This window comes from Hyperolius riggenbachi, chromosome 1, assembly GCF_040937935.1.
Source record: "Hyperolius riggenbachi isolate aHypRig1 chromosome 1, aHypRig1.pri, whole genome shotgun sequence".
In the NCBI taxonomy this organism is placed as follows: domain Eukaryota; kingdom Metazoa; phylum Chordata; class Amphibia; order Anura; family Hyperoliidae; genus Hyperolius; species Hyperolius riggenbachi.
Window position 1 is genome coordinate 292,189,523 of NC_090646.1, and position 18,647 is coordinate 292,208,169.

Consider the following 18,647-nt stretch of genomic DNA (forward strand, 5'->3'; position numbering starts at 1 on the left):
GATTGCTGGAGACTTCGGGGGAGCCAGCGCTGGATTGCTTGCAGCTACAGGGGAGGGGGAAGCCTCATTGGGACCCTGAGGCTTCCCCCTACCCAGGTGAGTACCCCCCAGGGGAACTTTTTTTTGTTACAGTCTCTTTAACAGCACAGTAAACCTGTTTACCCACTTGGACTTATGTCAAAATTGCACCAGGCTGGCATGTCCACCTAGCATTTTCTTTTAGAAATCTTTTGGAATGACATCATTTGTACATGCACATAAAAAGTCTCAAATGCTGAAATAATAATTATACAATTCCTTAAAATATATGAGTAAACTGGGGATTTCTTTTTTTTCCATCAACAAAAAGCAAATTTGAATTTTAAGAATCATATATTCCTTTTCTAAACCTTTATGCATGTATTTTAATCTGTTCCAGATAATGAGAATCCTGTAGGTCTAGAATCAGATTTGTTCTCTGATACAAGCAGCATCATTACTGCAAGTGACATCAGTGGAAAATATTCTCACAGCAATTCCAGAATTTCTTCGTAAGTGGTTTGTTTCAAAACAGAGTGAAATATCATCCATCGTTGTTCCTATGGGTATCATGGCCATGACCATCATTTGTTTTATGTGCAGGAGAACTTCAAAGAATCGTCGGAAAGCAGAGCGTAAGAAGCACAGTCTAAAGGAAGGGAGCCCTCTAGAAGATATGGCTTTAATGGAGGCACTGGGAGAGATTGTCAGCTCAGTGGACAAGATGAGATGTGTGTGGCCAATTTTTTTTTCTAAACTGATTAATCCCTTCAGGCACTTTTTATAAAAACAAGAGTGTGCATTGAACTTATGGTGCCAATACATGGTACAAATCTTTATATTCGATCTGACAGAATAATCGGACTAAATTATCTAATCGAAAAAAATGTAAAAATTGTACCATGTACGGGCACCATTAGAATAGAATAGTGTAATCTGCTGAAGCAGAAGGTAAATGTTGACTATAGTTTTACTTTACTGTATTACAGTTATTAGTTTATATTTTTGAGCATTTGGACCAATGTATCTCTCTAGGTAGTAGTTTGAGATATACTTTATTGCCCTACCAGCTGCTAGAGTTTGTTTATTCATCCTATGTAGTATGTTGTACTTGATCTGGACTGTTGGTATCCTTTAAATCTCTGCCTGCTAGGCTGAGACTATCAGTTAACCATCACACCTGCATCCAGTCTGCTAATTAAGATTCTGGCAGGCTATTTGCATATAACTTAGGGCCTGTTTCCACTACACGCAGATTGGATGCAGAATGGATGCAGAAAAACTCCAATGAATGCCTATGGGAAAATCTGCATCAGAAAAATCGCGTTTAGTGGAAACAGGCCCATAGACATTCATTGGAGTCAGTTTTTCTGCATCCATTCTGCATCCAATCTGCGTGTAGTGGAAACAGGCCCTGGGCCTGTTCAGACTTTGCGCGTTCCTAGACGTTTTCAGGGAACGTGTCTGGGTACCAAAAACGCATAGAAACGGCTCCTAATGCTTTTGAATGGGCTAGTACACATGTATGCGTATGAGACGCATACGTTTCTCATCCGCATTGCTGCACGCAGTTCTGTGCGTCACGCATAGAAACGGACGCAATGAAAGTCTATGGACGCGTATCGAAAACGCGTACTATTGCGTTTTTAGCGTCCGTTTTCCTCTGCGGTTCCCATAATTCTTTTTTTACCCCTGGGTCACGTGTGTGTGCAAAACGCAATAGAATACGCATTAGAACGCAAGAAAAACGCATGCGTTTTTCAACTTGCGTTTCTTTGATTTTAAACGCATTCTTCATACGCAGATAGTCTGAACAGGCCCTACGGTATGAGGTCAGTTATGACCGTTTGGTTAGTTCTAGCATCTGAATTTAAAGTGCATCTATAACTTTGAGGCAGGGGTCACACTTGTCTTTCAGTTTCTACACTTTTCAGAAAACTGAAAGACAAGTGTGACCTCTACTTTACAACAGCTAATGTAATTTATAGAGAAAACTGACAAATTGCGCAAGATGTCAGTTTTTTTTCTGCGCGCGAAATCTGCATTCAAGTGTGAGCTTGCTCATTGATAAACATGAGTTCTCAGTTGAAAACAGTTTTTCTGTGCAGAAAACGCGCACGAAAGCCGACAAGTGTGACCCCTGCCTAAGTGTAATAAAAATACAAATGCAAATTTTACCAGAATTGAACCAGAAGGGAACAGAACGAACTGACACAACACTCTGCTTATCTGACACACGGTCAGTTGCAACAATATTTCACCTGGTTTTTATTATCAGCCTGCTTTCTCGAGCTGTCCTCAAATCTCTAAGGGCACTTTTCCACTTACAATCGTTAGCGTTTGCTTTAAACGCTAGCGATTGCGATTCAGCAAAGTTCTTTCTTTTTTTTCCAGGCGATTGCGATTTTTGCTATGCACTGCATAGCATAGCGAAATCGTAGCAATAATCGATCCGCGGCGCGATCGCGCTTTTGTAAAAATTGAATCGCGGAGGTGGAAATTACCTACCGCGATTCCTATGTTATTTAGCAAACCCTAGCTATTTTAAAATCGCTAGCGATTTGCGATTTTGCGATTCAGCAATCGCTCTAGTGGAAAAGGGCCCTTAGGGCTCTTTCGCATCTGAGCTGGTTTTAGACGTTTTGACACAATGTCGATAGTTTGCGTTTTCCAAGTTAAAAATGAAAGTCCATAGACTTTCATTTTACCTTTCACATCTAAAGCTGTGCTTTTCTGCGTTGCGTTTCGAAGCTCCTCGGAGCTTTTAATCGTCCGTTTGCGTTTTAACGTAAATCAATGTAAAACGCAAGCTCCAAGAAGAGCATACGTATTTAAAACGTTTCAGCGCACACAGTTACAGTTGGAAGTCAAACAATAACTTCACCTGCGTTTTCCTATGTGCTGTAACGGATTAAAAACGCATGAAAAACGCAAACAGCAAAACACATGTTAGCTTTTCCAAACGCAAGCTCTGATGTGAAAGAACCCTAAACACACTACGTCCTCCTGCTGTCAACGATATGCTGTACATTTCATCCTCTCTTTAAAACCTTCCTGGCGGTATGGACGAGCTCAGCTCGTCCATAGCCGCCGAGGCTGATATCTCTGGCCCTGCTGGGCCGATTTACTTAAAATAAAGTGCGCCACACGCAGCTAGCACTTTGCTAGCTGCGTGTGGTCTTTGATCGCCGCCGCTCAGCGGCAATCGCCCGCACGCAGCGGTGGAAGAGGCCCCCCTCCCCGCCAGAGCCCTGCGCTGCCCGGACCAAACAGTTTCGGGCAGCGCAAAGGGCTGGATCTTAGGCGTCTGACGTCGGCTGACGTCCATGACGTCTTCCCGATCGTCACCATGGCGACGGGGTAAGCCCAACAAGAAATCTCGCTCTCCGCAGGATTTCTTGTTACTTGTGATCGCCGAAAGCGATCAGAAGGGCGCACCATGTGCGCCTACTAGTGGGCTTTCATGCTGCCAACTTTCAGTTGGCAGCATGAAAAAAAAAAAAAATGACATGAAAAAAACCCTGCCGCCGCGGCAATTTAAATAGAACGCCAGGGTGGTTAATTCTCTCCCCAGCTTGCTTCTCATGAATTTTATTATTTTTACAACCTCATACTTCTCATGCTGTTTGTAAACATAAATCTAAATCCCACCTTCTCCTTCGCTCTCTTTGCCTCCTCCTTGCTGCAGAGGACATTTCATCAAACCCTGGCCCCTCTCCGCCACGTCACTACTCACTACTTATCATACTGCTATCAGAAAACCACATTCACCTCCCAACTGCCATAACATTGCTATGACATTTATTTTCCCTCCTCCCCCACCTATCTATGCTTCCCTCTGGAATACCCACTCAATTTGTAACAAAGTCCCTTTCATCCATGATCCTTTCACTTCCAATGCCTTCACATTCTTTGGGGTCACTGAAACTAGGCTGACTTCTTCTGGCACAGTCTCTCCTGCCACCCTCTCTCATGGGGGATTCCACTTTAGTCATATTTTAGTCAGAAGTGGGAATAAACATGGTGGTAAAGTGGGCATTCACCTCTTTGATAAATGCTCCTCACTCCTATTCCTTCTCTCTCTCCCAAACTTTGAAGTTCATGCAGTCCAACTATACTCTCCCTCTAACCTCCAAATCGCAGTTATCTACCGACCTCCTTGCCCAGCTTCTATTTCTTAGATCACTTCTCTGCATGGCTCCTCCAGTTCCCGTCCTCTGATTTTAACATTCCTGTTGACATTAATCATTGTGTCGCCACCACACTTCTGTCACTTATCACCTACTATGGCTTGTCTTAGTGGTCCACTACTTTAGCTCAGTTTAATGGATACACACTTGACCTCATATTCACTCGTCTCTGTTATATCACTGATTTTACCAATGATCCGCTCCCTTTCTCTGACCAGAACTCCTTTAACTTCTCTCTTTTCTTACTATGCTGGCACAGGTACGGTCATATATTTGCAGAAACTACAGCAACCTAGACATGCAATTTGTCTCTGATGCCCTGGCGCCTCTCCTTACATCATCCTTCACTGACCCAGACTTGACAGCTTCACACTAACACATCACAATCACTAAAATGATGCCTTTTCCCCCTATTACTAATGTTTGCCCTCAATGGGCTCTATTCATAAAAGGTTACCACAAGTTTTCCGCTCAAAACAGCGGATTTTCCTGTCCATTTAGCAAAGTAGGCATTCATAAAAGCTGTTCCCGCATGAAAATCTACAATCCCCCTGCAGAGCGAGAAATTTCCGCCTTCTCCAGTGTTTTTCTAGATTTATCTAGAAAAAAGTAACAAAATGGCCATTCATAAAGTTTAGAGGAAGCGGTATGTGGACGGGAAATACCGCTTCCTCTGATTTTGCGGATTACATACAAGTGAATGGGACAGACCTCCCAGAGAGAGCAGTGCACGGAGGGACTCTGCCGGCTGAAGTGCTTCCGCATGCCTTCCGCCAGCTTACCGCCAGCTTTCAGCGGGAGATCTCCGCTCTGCTATCGCAGCTGGCAAGATTTCTATGAATGACCACCCAGAAGTGTAAAATACCGCTGCGGTATTTTACCTCCAGGATTTTTTCCGACTCAGAAGTTTTATGAATAGAGCCCATTGTGTCAGTCTCCAACCCTGGCTTACCAAAGATACTAAACAGTTGAAAAGGTGCGCTAGAGTAGCTGAATGGCATTGGAGAAAAGTAACACAAGTGAGGACTTAATTTCATACAAAAAAGCCTAAAAAACATTAGAAATGCACTCTCTGCAGCAAAACAGTCCTATTTTTCTTCCCTAACATCCTCACACAATCCAAAGCATTTGTTTAGCACTTTTAACTCCCTTCTCCATCCCCCTAATCCTTCGTCATGTTATCAGCTGAAGAATTTTGCAACATACTTCATTATAATCTGCTAACTCCCTCTTAGCTGTTAGCGACCAATGATCTTTTTACAGCTAAATCCAAAGGCCATTTTTCCATACTGATCCTTCTTGATCAGTCTTCAGCGATTGATACTGTCAACCATACCCTACTCCTACAGATACTTTAAGCTGTAGGCATAAAGGGCCTCACTCTCTCCTGGATCTTTTTCTATCTCTTAATATGGGTAAAACAAAAGTAAACATTTTTCCACCATCTCTGTCCACCTCTCTGCCTGATATAACATTAAATGTTAATAATAAGCATGATGCTTAGGTGTTATATTTGACTCTCTCTCTCTCTCATTATTCACTCCCTAACCAGCTTTGTATATTGGTGTTTTGTACAGCACCATGGAATATGTAGGCACTTTATACATCAATGATAATAACTATATACTGTTGGACTCAGCATCTGTGCAGTGATGACTTTCAAAAATCAGCTGGGACATCATTGTAAAGGCCCTCATAACTATGATTGTTGCTGGTTTTCTGTATTGGATTTTCTTTAGAGGTACAGGGAGGAATTATTCTGTGCACCACTAGAAGTGGTTGGGTTGCAGGCAATATATGTAAATGCCCATCTATACTACTGTATCTCTTTTCTGTATTTTTCAGGTGAGATGAACAGCCTCTTGAAGATGCTTGTTCTCTTTGGTTATGATGTGGATGCCAGAAAACTTCAAGAAACTTATCAGGAGTTCCTGCAGCTGATAGAGATGTCTATACCTGACATCTGGATTCCACAGGAGCAGCCAAATGGAGCAGCAGCAGTAAGTTGTTTTTAAAGATGTTTTTATTCTGTTTTTCAGTTTTATAATACAAGGAAAAAACTAAGAAACACAGTATAACAACAAAGTATTTTGCATAGTTCGAACCCTCTTATATACAGTGCACCTGGAAAGTATTCACAGCACAGGACCGATACCAGGTGAATGGAGGCACTCGGGAGGATGGAGAGGGACGCATCGGTGCTCATGGGGCTGGAGGAAGCCCTGGGTAAGTATAAAATCTTTTATTGTGCCCATCTCAGGTTTACTTTAATTGGAGTCCACCTGTGGCAAATTCAGTTGATTGGACTTGATTTGAATAGACACAAACCTGTCTATATAAGGTCCCACAGTTGACAGTTCACTTTAAGCTGCAGAAACATCTCAAGGATGATCAGGGGAAACAGAATGCAACTGAACGCTATTTTGAGCGTCATGGCAAAGGCTGTGAATACTTATGTACAAGTGCTTTCTCAATTTTTTTTCTTTTTAATACATTTGCCAAAACGTCAAGTAAACTTCTTTTTCACGTTGTCATAATGGGATGTTGTGTGATGTTGTGCCACTTGCTTTTGCTACGCATCATCTTGCTCAAGTGTCCTGAAGAGCCTAACTCCCTTCTTCTTCTGAAATAGGAGCTTTACATTGCAGCAGACAGATTTTGTCTGTCTGTCTGTCTGATGTCTGAAACCTATTTCAAACACAGCCATGGCCTTGTTTCCATCTGTGCAGAGAGTGCAACACAGGTGGCTGTAGTGACGCCACGGCATTGCGTAGCAACGTGATTCTCCCCAGTTCATTTCCGATCCCATTAATTTATAGAGCTCCGCCCCCAAGCAGGAGATGCGCGCGCAGTGTACGCGCGATCTCCTGCTAGCCCCATAGACGGCCGTTCACGCCAATGGGCATGGAGCGGTCCTGGGGCTGCCGCACTGCTCATGCCAATTGGCGTGGAGCAGTCGGCAAGGGGTTAATGTGAATTTGTAACTCATGGTTGCATGCATTCTCATGCATTTGCGCTGTGATCCCATTCTCTATAAATTAATGGGATCGAAAATGAACTGGGGAGAATCACGTTGCTACGCAGTGCCGTGGCGTCACTACTGCCACCTGTGTTGCACTCTCTGCACAGGTTTAAACAAGGCCATGGCTGTGTTTGAAATAGGTTTCAGACATCAAATTCAATTTGAATATATATTAAAAAAAAAATATTTATTTTAGTATCAACATTATGCTGTGTTACAGCCTCTGCACTATTTGCATTTAAGTGTAATATTTTTAGGATTATAACCTCCAGAACTGCTGAGACCCTAATTTCATCATGTGCTATCTGGGTACACTCTATACTATTTAAAGGTTACAGTGACGCTATGACTCATTGGTAATTAATTGCTAGCAAGAAATTGCCTGAATGCATTACTACAGTAAGGGCTGGTTCACACGGGCTTCTGCCAGGCTTCCAGCGGCATCCCTTTTGCCAGCGACTCGTTTGGGGGCTTGCGCAGGCTTTTTGGCTGCTTCCCGTTGCGATTGGCGGTTTTTGTTCCCACAGGGGGACATGAAGACACGGAGGTAATCTACCCTCGACGCCGCAGGTAGCGTTCAGGGTCGCTTGGAACGACGGGGAAAATCGTGATCAGAACGTTGCGTTCACACAAACGCTGGTAAACTGTACACCGCACCCGATACAAACTCTCCCATACACTCGAATGCTTGGCGGGCGTTTACCGGCCCTAAAGTAATTCCTTAAGTGATGTTTACTCCACCTGAAAAAGATGGAGCAACATCACTAAATTTACAATTATGTCTTTTTATGCTATGCCTTTGGGGGAAGAAAGGAACAAGCTGTGGTAAAATAAGGGCTATGACAAATTGCTGCAAGTGTTGCCCATGTGTCACAGTTCGCAGGAGCAGTTAACTGAAAAATAGAGCATTACTTTTACTACTGCTTTGTATTAAAGGAGAAAAAAAACACTTTAAAGTACCGTATATACTCGGATACAAGTCGACCTCGTGTATAAGTCGACCCCAAAATTTGACCCGCTTAAGCTGGTATTTTTCAATGTTTCAAGTATAAGTCGGCCCACGAAAGTTGATAGCTGCAGGTGGGGACTAGGAGGGTTACTGTTTCTACACTTGGGGACCAGAAGTAATGTCTGCACTTGGAAACTAGGAGAGGTTAATAGCTAACTCCCCAGTTGCAGCCAGCACCTGCCCAACATTGAACCCCTGTGCCCTGTATGGCTGCAGCTGTGTCCTCCCTTCTGTGTGCCTTGTGATTCCTTAATTTGCCCACCTATAGACCCCTCTCTCTCTCCCCACCCCAAGTCACATGGTACCGGAAGCGGGAGAGACGCTATAGTACACTTACCGGCATCAGCGAAGAGGAGATCAGAGGACACAGCGCGCAGCGGGGGATTAGGTAATGTATGTCAGCCCGGCTTACACTGCATTCACGTAACGGGGAGAGAGAGGCGGGCATCCGTAGGGAGAGGGCAGCAGGCACTCAGAGCTAGAGAGACAGAGAGGCACCACAGCGGCTGGGAAGGGAGGGGAGGTTTGTTAGGGAAACTGGCCATAATTATTAGTAGGTGGAGGCAGGAGGGAGGGAGAGCCAGAGAGGGGGGCAGTTTAGAAGAGCATAATTAAGAGAAAGAGGCACTGGACCACAGCTATAAGTTGGTAAATTTAGGACTGTCAAGTACAAGTCGACCCCCCCCCCCCCCACACACACACACACACTTTTACACTGTGAGTCAGTCCTAAATTTCTCGACTTATAGCCGAGGATATACGGTAAGCATAAATTGCAACATATTGCTTACTTAGTGGCTGATTTGTTTTTAAAATGAAAAATGTAGCTTATATCTTCAGACTAAGCGCTGGTTCACTGGCAAAGCACTTTTCTTATTGCTGGAGCTTAGAAAAGCGCTTGTGGTGGGAATCAGCCCTATAGAAGAGCTTCAGTAGCAGGGTTATCAGTTGGGGCTGGTTTACACTAAATGCATTTCAGGTGAAGAAATGTTCCATGCCGTGTGTGTGACTGAGTGTGTCACTCAGCAGTTACAATGTATGTGTATTTATACCCTTTCAGTCAGTGTAAACCAACTCTTAACAGTCAGTTGTACCATAGTACCATAGCAATAATGTTGGCACAAATGGTAGCCACAAATTCACTTGTGCAATAGCCATAAAACGTCATTCAAAAATATAAATTCCCCTTGCTAATAGATACTTTATGGTAGAACACTTGCACAGGATGATATAGAACAGAAAATAACAGTTATTCTTATTGCAGGTTTTAGGTCCACTTTCAACTGTTAATAGTATAATAACTTCCTATCAACAACAGAAGACTATAAAATCGACAGGACAAGGTACGACCCTGCTATTCATTATTTCTTCTATTCTTTCTTGAGCCACTGTGTAGGAGTTATACATTTTGAAGCTACCATATTTGCTGCCATAGTAAGATGCACTTTTCACACCTCCCCCCCCTCCCCCCAAAAAATGGTGAGAAAAAGTTCCTGCGTCCTATACAACGAACATATGGAATCCCTGGCTTAAGAAGTCCAGCCGATACGAACTGCCGTCCCACCGTGACATCGGTGACTCCCTGCATTGTCCTGTGTGTGTCCCAGGCCCCCCCTGTGTATCAGATTCCCCCACCCATGTGTGCCCGCTCTCCCCCCATGTGTGTGTCTGGCTCCCCTTGTATGTCCACTTCCGCTCCTCCCAGTGTCTCCGCCCCCTCGTGTATAAATAGCAGTGTAGTGGAAGTGTCGCTCACCTAATCTATGACTCCCGGGATCGCAGACCTCTCCTGCCCTGCACGGCTCCCCCTAGTGACAGCTTCTGCTGTTGACATGATCAGCAGTGCGTGGAAGCCATGGATTAGGTGAAAGGTGAGAGATGCTTCCACTACACTGCAAATTATATACAGGGAGAGGGGGACATGGGGATGCAGACACCATACACAGGGGGAAACGCACATATGGGGAGCCGCACACACACAGGGGGGGGGGGAGACAGAAGGGGACACATGGGGGATACAGGAGGACACCAATTGAGGGAGGACATTTGCAAGACACTCCTGGAACATGGATGCACCAGGTTTAGGATATACATTTTTTCCCCGATTTTTGCTCTCTAAACCTAGGTGCGTCTTATATTCTGGAGTGTCTTAAACGACAGCAAATACAGCAAGGTATATATGAGACTCTGTAGGAATGTTTCTCTGTAAAAAGTAATTTATTGAACAATCTGCAGTTCAGTCTTAAAAAAATCAAAATTCAATGTTAACCAGGAATCTGTAGGGTTAAATTATATCTTGTATTGTCTGAGTATATTACTACAGCAAATTAGGCAACTCTTCTTGCCTGATTAAGTAAGATATATCTTCCTGATACCGCATCTAAGTTAAGACACTATTAATTTTTCCAGATCTCCCTCCAGTTGTGAATGTGAGGTTAGCCTTGCACAGCACATTAACCATTTCGGGACTGGCTGCCTAACTTTCCTTAAGGACCAGATCATTTTGCATATGGGGGGGCGTTTGGGGGGGTCAGGCAGCCGGATCCCTGGTAGGGCTAAGCTGGGCATGGTGTACCCAGTGTGGCCAGGTTTCCCCCGTTATGCAGGCAGCCTTTACTCACCTCCCAGGCTCCAGTGATGAGCACCTGTGGACCCCGCTTCCCACTCTGGCCGGCATCCACGCTCGTACTGCCGCTCAGTTCCAGGTCGCAGCTTGATGACGTCATCAAGTCGGGAGCCGATACTTACGTCAGAGCGAGCGGGGATGCCGGCCAGAGCGGGAGGGGAGCGACGATTGCCGGGGGAATGTCAGGAAGGTGAGTTAATCCTCTTCTCCCTCCCCCCCCCCCCCCCCCCCCCCCCCACAGCTCTAACAGTGATCACTATGATCCGCTGGCGATCGCAGTGATCAGGAGTCAAGTGCGATGGCTCCTGATCACTGAGAGGAGATGTCAGCTGTCATATGACAGCTTAATCTCCCCTCTCGGGTGCGCACGATCGCGGCGGAACACTTTGTTTACTGCGACATTTAATCTATGTCCAGTCAGTGTGGCAGCACCACCTGCTGGACCTAGATTTGTACTGCGTCGGTCCCCATCTGGTTAAACAAATCTCCTCAAGCTATTCAGTGGGAATCTGATGTGATGCTGGCCCATGCCATGGGGAGTACATGGTCCATGACACGGGAATGACTCTGCAGGAAAGGTGCAGAAATCTTTCCCCTCTCCTGCAAAGCCAACATCCATGTCAAGTGTATACCGAGTCTCTGTTATCCGGCACTGATGCTGGATAAGTTTGCTTTCTGGTAGCTTGAGACTCTAGGTTAAAAATAGTCCTAGCTATTACAGTACTGTACCCCACTCTATTTACAGACCATGAACTCTGTATTAAATATTAAAAACAGTAATTGAAAGCATATTAACCTTGAGGGAGCCATGGAACCCAGTCTTTAACCCCCTTGCCGTTCCAATGCTGTGGGCAAGGGGGTGGTGCAGCACTTTTTTTTTTTTTAATTCATGTAGTTAGCCTAGCGCTAGCTACATGATAGCTGCTGACAAGCGGCATCCTCCTATCTACTTCGATCGCCGCCGATCTTTGCAAGAACGGGATTTCCTGCTCGGCTTCCCCCGTCGCCATGGCGACGGGGCGGGATGACGTCGCCGACATCATGGACGTCGGGACGTCAGAGGGAATCCCGATCCACCCCTCAGCGCTGCCTGCTACTGCTTGGCCAGGTGGCCACTGCTTGGCCTCTTGCGGGCACCTGATCACCCACCCACACATTCAGATCGCCCGCAGACCCGCCCTTAGATCACCTCCCAAGTGCATTGTTTACATCTGTTCTCCCCTCTAATCACCCGCTGATCACCCATCAATCACCCCCTGTCACTGCTACCCATCAGATCAGACCCTAATCTGCCCCTTGCTGGCACCCAAACACCCGCCCACACCATCAGATTGCCCTCTGACCCCCCCCCCCCTTTATCACCTCCCCAGTGCAATATTTACATCTGTTCTCCCCTCTAATCACCCATCAATCACCCCCTGTCACTGCTACCCATCATACCCATCAGATCAGACCCTCATCTGACCCTTGCGGGCACCCACTCACCCGCTCACACACTCAGATCACCCCTCAGACCCCCCCCCCTCCCGATCACCTCCCCAGTGCATTGCTTGCATCTATTCTCCCCTCTAATCACACCCTGATCACCTATTAATCACCCTGTTACCACCTGTCACTGCTACCCATCAGATCAGACCCTAATCTGCCCCTTGCGGGCACCAAAACACCTGCCCACACCCGGAGATCGCCCTCAGAACCCCCCCCCCATTAACCTCCCCAGTGCATTATTTACATCTGTTCTCCCCTCTAATCACCCACTGATCACCTATCAATCACCTCCTGTCACCACCTAGCACACCTACCCATCAGATCAGGCCCTAATTTGCCCCGTGTAGGCTCCTGATCACTTGGCCAAACCCTCAGATCCCCCTCTGACCCCCTTCCGATCACCTCCCCAGTGCATTGATTCCATCTATTCTCCCCTCTAATCACCCCCTGAGACACCCATCAATCACCACCTGTCACCCCCTAGCACTCCTATCCATCAGATCAGGCCCTAATCTGCCCTCTGCGGGCTTCTGATCACCCGGCCAAACCCTCACCCGCTCCACCGCAGTGACAAAAAATTTTTTTTCTGATCACTGCTGGTCTTTACGACTTAATTGTGGCTGAGACCAACAGTTATGCCACACAATGCGCAACCGCCAATCCAAGAAGCTACCATGCCCAGCCTTTTCGGTGAAAGCCACTCTGAGTTTCCGAACGTAACATTTTTTGGGGCCTTCTCCTTAACATGGGTCTAGTCAAAAAGAATGTATTGCGGTCTTATTGGTCAACGCACCCAATACATCACATGCCCATGTTCTCTGCTGCCATGTCCAGGTCACGATTTGAGAACATCCTGCGCTTCCTGCACTTCAGTGCCAATACAACCTGTCATCTAAGAGGCCACCCTGCTTATGACCGGTTCCAAAAAATTCGGCCTCTCATAGACCACCTGTCATTAAAATTTGCAGATGCTTATACCCCTGAACAGTCTTTTTAAGGCATTTGGTTTCTAGACTACTCCTCACGGTTTTGGGCCCCTAAAATGCCAGGAACCCCACAAGTGACCCCATTTTAGAAAGAAGACACCCCAAGGTATTTCGTTAGGTGTATGGTGAGTACATAGAAGATTTTATTTTTGTCACAAGTTAGTGGAAAATGACACTTCAAAATGAATCAATTTCCGCTAACTTGTGACAAAAAATAAAATCTTCTATGAACTCACCATGCTAACGGAATACCTCGGGGTGTCTTCTTATTAAAATGGGGTCACTTGTGGGGTTCCTATACTGCCCTGGCATTTTAGGGGCCCTAAACCGTGAGGAGTAGTCTAGAAACCAAATGCCTCAAAATGACCGGTGAAATCCTAAAGGTACTCATAGGACGTTGGACCTCTTAGCGCACCTAGGCTGCAAAAAAGTGTCACACATGTGGTATCGCCATACTCAGGAGAAGTAGTATAATGTGTTTTGGGGTGTATTTTTACACATACCCATGCTGGGTGGGAGAAATATCCCTGAAATGGACAATTGTGTGTAAAAAAATCTCATTTACAGAGATATTTCTCCCACCCAGCATGGGTATGTGTAAAAATACACCCCAAAACACATTATACTATTTCTCCTGAGTACGGCGATATCACATGTGGGACACTTTTTTGCAGCCTAGGTGCGCTAAGGGGCCCAAAGTCCTATGAGCACCTTTAGGCTTTACAGGGGTGCTTACAATTTAGCACCCCCCAAAATGCCAGGACACCTCACATATGACCCCATTTTGGAAAGTAGACATCCCAATGTATTTAGAGAGGGGCATGGTGAGTCCATGGCAGATTTCATTTTTTTTTGTCAGAAGTTAGCAGAAATGGAAACTTTTTATTTATTTATTTTTTGTTACAAAGTGTCATTTTCTGCTAACTTGTGACAGAAAATAAAATCTTCTATGAACTCACCATGCCTCTTAGTGAATAGTTTCGGAGGTGATCTTTCCAAAATGGGGTCATTTGGGGGGTATTTATACTATCCTGAAATTTTAGCACCTAATGAAACATGGCTCAGAAAAGTCAGAGATGCTTCAAAATGGGAAATTCACTTTTTGCACCATAGTTTGTAAATGCTATAACTTTTTCACAAACCAATAAATATACACTTATTGGATTTTTTTTTTAATCAAAGACATGTAGCACAATAAATTTGGACAAAAATGTATATAGAAATTTTACTTTATTTGAAAAATGTCAGCACAGAAAGTTAAAAAAATCATTTTTTTGACAAAATTAATGTCTTTTTTGATGAATATAATAAAAACTAAAAATCACAGCTGCAATCAAATAGCACCAAAAGAAAGCTGTATTAGTGACAAGAAAAGGAGGTAAAATTCATTTAGATAGTAGTATGACCAAGCAATAAACCGTTAACGCTGCAGTGGTCTGAATGGAAAAAAAGGCTCTGGTCCTTAAGGGGTGTAAAGACTGTGGTCCTTATGTTGTTAATCTGCTCAATAAGCCAGAGCTGATGGCTTAGAGTGAAGGAGGGAGCAGCAGAGCAGTAAGCAAGGGTTGCAGGGTGGCAGCAAAGGGGATCAAGGTTGGGTCTATTTCTGCACGTGTATGTTCTGTATTGGAGATGTCAGACAAGATGAAAAAGGAGTTAATTCCAGTGGGAAAGTGACTCCCCTGTAGGCAATATCTAGTTAGCATCATCACTATATTGGCATCACAACCAGAGTGTCTTTTTTAGTTTCCAAAGTGCTTTTTATTTAAGCTATAAATGGTAAGGAAAATGACAGAATAGAATCTGGGTGACCACTAACTGCTCAGAATATATGCAAACTGTGATTCTTAGTTTTATATTCATTGTAAGGATATATGTGAATGTTTGAAGGGTTAGAAAGTGACAAATCTACAGTTGAAGGGAATTTTAGAGAAAGGGTAAGGTTCAAAAGAGGTCCCATATAGAATACTATCATACATTTATTCTAATGGTGGATACAGGAGCTTTTAACGGAAAAATGTATAGAAAGAAGCAGGTTTGTAAATAGCTTTGATAGGTCTAAGTTAGAACTTGATCCTTTGGGTAACAGGCAGCTATAGTGGAAATACTTTAGAAAAAAATTCAACATTTGAAAAGAACAGAGGTGGATGAGTTTAGTAGCAAAGCTCTGTATGGACTGGTGAAGTGCCAGTAGGATGTGATGATAATGAATGTATGATATGATAGACAGTAGCAGTGTGTGAGGAAGAGATAGATGAGTGAGATCTATTGCAGTGTGGCATGTCTCGGCACTCCTTGGTCACTGAATAGTTACTGTAAACAGGTCCTTCTCAAAAAATTAGCATATTGTTATACAGTTCATTATTTTCTGTAATGTACTTATAAACATTAGACTTTCATATATTTTAGATTCATTACACACAGCTGAAGTAGTTCAAGCCTTTTATTGTTTTAATATTGATGATTTTGGCATACAGCTCATGAAAACCCCAAATTCCTATCTCAAAAAATTAGCATATCATGAAAAGGTTCTCTAAACGAGCTATTAACCTAATCATCTGAATCAACTAATTAACTCAACATCTGCAAAAGATTCCTGAGGCTTTTTAAAACTCCCAGCCTGGTTCATTACTCAAAACCGCAATCATGGGTAAGACTGCCGACCTGACTGCTGTCCAGAAGGCCATCATTGACACCCTCAAGCAAGAGGGTAAGACACAGAAAGAAATTTCTGAACGAATAGGCTGTTCCCAGAGTGCTGTATCAAGGCACCTCAGTGGGAAGTCTGTGGGAAGGAAAAAGTGTGGCAGAAAACGCTGCACAACGAGAAGAGGTGACCGGACCCTGAGGAAGATTGTGGAGAAGGACCGATTCCAGACCTTGGGGGACCTGCGGAAGCAGTGGACTAAGTCTGGAGTAGAAGCATCCAGAGCTACCGTGTACAGGCGTGTGCAGGAAATGGGCTACAGGTGCCGTATTCCCCAGGTCAAGCCACTTTTGAACCAGAAACAGCGGCAGAAGCGCCTGACCTGGGCTACAGAGAAGCAGCACTGGACTGTTGCTCAGTGGTCCAAAGTACTTTTTTTCGGATGAAAGCAGCTTTTGCATGTCATTCGGAAATCAAGGTGCCAGAGTCTGGAGGAAGACTGGGGAGAGGGAAATGCCAAAATGCCTGAAGTCCAGTGTCAAGTACCCACAGTCAGTGATGGTCTGGGGTGCCATGTCAGCTGCTGGTGTTGGTCCACTGTGGTTTATCAAGGGCAGGGTCAATGCAGCTAGCTATCAGGAGATTTTGGAGCACTTCGTGCTTCCATCTGCTGAAAAGCTTTATGGAGATGAAGGTTTCATTTTTCAGCACGACCTGGCTCACAGTGCGAAAAACCACTGGTAAATGGTTTACCGAACATGGTATTAGCAGTCATTTCTGCAAAAGGATTACCGACCAAGTATTGAGTGCATAACTGAACATAATTATTTGAAGGTTGACTTTTTTTGTTTTAAAAACACTTTTCTTTTATTGGTCGGATGAAATATGCTAATTTTGTGAGATAGGAATTTTGGGTTTTCATGAGCTGTATGCCAAAATCATCAATATTAAAACAATAAAAGGCTTGAGCTACTTCAGTTGTGTGTAATAAATCTAAAATATATGAAAGTCTGTTTATCAGTACATTACAGAAAATAATGAACTTTATCACAATATGCTAAAGGACCTGTATACTCGAGTATAAGTCTAAAAATGTAGGTCTGAATCACTTCATAAAATTATAGAGGTCGATTTATACACAAGTCACAGGCAACACTGAGCACACTGAGTAATGTGTGTACTAATAGTGACATTCCCATTTGCAGCAATTTACCCAGTGGTAAGTGATACTTTGAATAAAGGAAATGCTCAGAAAACACAGGTGTGAAAGTCCTGGCCACAACAATTAACAAGGAAAGAGGCAGGGGGGAAATACTGTGCTGCGTAAGAGGGAGTAAATAATTGCAGCACTTTGGGGCCTGGAGGAGGTATTGGCTGCACTTAAGGGACAAGAGGATTTAATGGCTGCAATACTATATGCAGTGCAGTCATTAACTCCTTCTGAGCCTCCAAGTGCAACTATTAACTTTGCTGGGTAGACTTATACTTGAGTCAATAAAAAATTCCAGCTTAAAATGGTTGAATATTGGAGTCGACTTATACACGAGGTTGACTTGTACTTGGGTATATACGGTATTCAACCGGCCACTGGCCAAAACTAATGGCATCTTTGTGAATGGGATTCAGAGCCCAGATACTGAGATGGAATTTGGAAATGAAAGGCTCTGTTCAAAGAGGTGAGAGAAGTACTGTATGTTGGAGAGGGGTCTGTAGGAAGGGTATGGGCTGCAGTGAATGCATGTACAGTATAGTGAAGTCATTTGTATATGGTATGTGGACAAAGTCTTCAGATGGTAAGCAGAGAATTAAAAATTGAAAGGGAATAAGGAGTTTAACGTGCAAATAACATTCTTTGGGATACCAGGCTGTGAGGATTTATGATACCTTGGCACGTAGCAGAACACTCCTGAACTCCTTATAGAGCTTGATTATATTACTGGAAATGCATTTATAAATGCAAGTCTGGAGTGACTTTTTAATGTACGGTATATTTGCTTTGACAGAAGTCAATTACATAGTTTGTTATTAACCAGGCTGTTTTGTTATTTTGTCTTCCAGATTCTGAGTTGTTTGTAGCGCCTAAGCTTGAAAAAAACACAAAATGGAAACTTGATTTGCTTGATTAAAACTTGAGATGGTCACCATTTATGTAAACTTTTCAAAAATAAAACTGTCCTTAAAAAAATATTTTGCCAGTAAATGATGCATTCACAGAACATTTACATATTGGTTCCCTGCCGTGGTGTTATGGCGATTTCAGCCTTCCTGGATACACCCTAATAAGGCTTATGGTGAATAAACTCAGTATTAAGCCTAATGATAAACTATTGCTCAACTTCTCTAGATTTGTGTTTTTGGCTTTTCTATATACATGGAACACTAATATGTATTCCTGTGTGTAGCTGTGCAACATTATGTCAGAGGCTCAGCTACAACTGCAAGATTGATTACTCCATTATGGGGGTTTGTGGTGCAGGGTGTCCAAATGAAGGGACAAATTCACTAAACTTCGGTAAGGTTGCCAGGTGCAGGTATCGCACAGCAATTTTACTGTTACTTAAACATACTACGTAGCGTGTTTTTACGCAACATACACACACACACACTACACCAGTAACGTAGCGAGTGTTACCCAGGTAACATGGTCTGTGCTAATTGTGCA

At 43.9% G+C, this 18,647-nt stretch overlaps 1 protein-coding gene across 2 annotated transcripts in view; it reads left to right on the top strand.

Moving 5' to 3' along the window:
- ELP1 (elongator acetyltransferase complex subunit 1) overlaps nt 1-18,216 on the top strand; it is a 136,738-nt gene extending 118,522 nt beyond the window's left edge. For both annotated transcript variants that reach the window (XM_068233717.1, XM_068233718.1), the window contains exons 33-37: nt 419-530; nt 622-749; nt 6,054-6,208; nt 9,503-9,581; nt 18,044-18,216. In XM_068233717.1, coding sequence (XP_068089818.1) covers nt 419-530; nt 622-749; nt 6,054-6,208; nt 9,503-9,581; nt 18,044-18,111 — 542 coding nt within the window. In that variant the 3' untranslated portion in view covers nt 18,112-18,216. The remainder of the gene's footprint in view (nt 1-418; nt 531-621; nt 750-6,053; nt 6,209-9,502; nt 9,582-18,043) is intronic.
- The last annotated feature ends 431 nt before the right edge of the window (nt 18,217-18,647 follow it).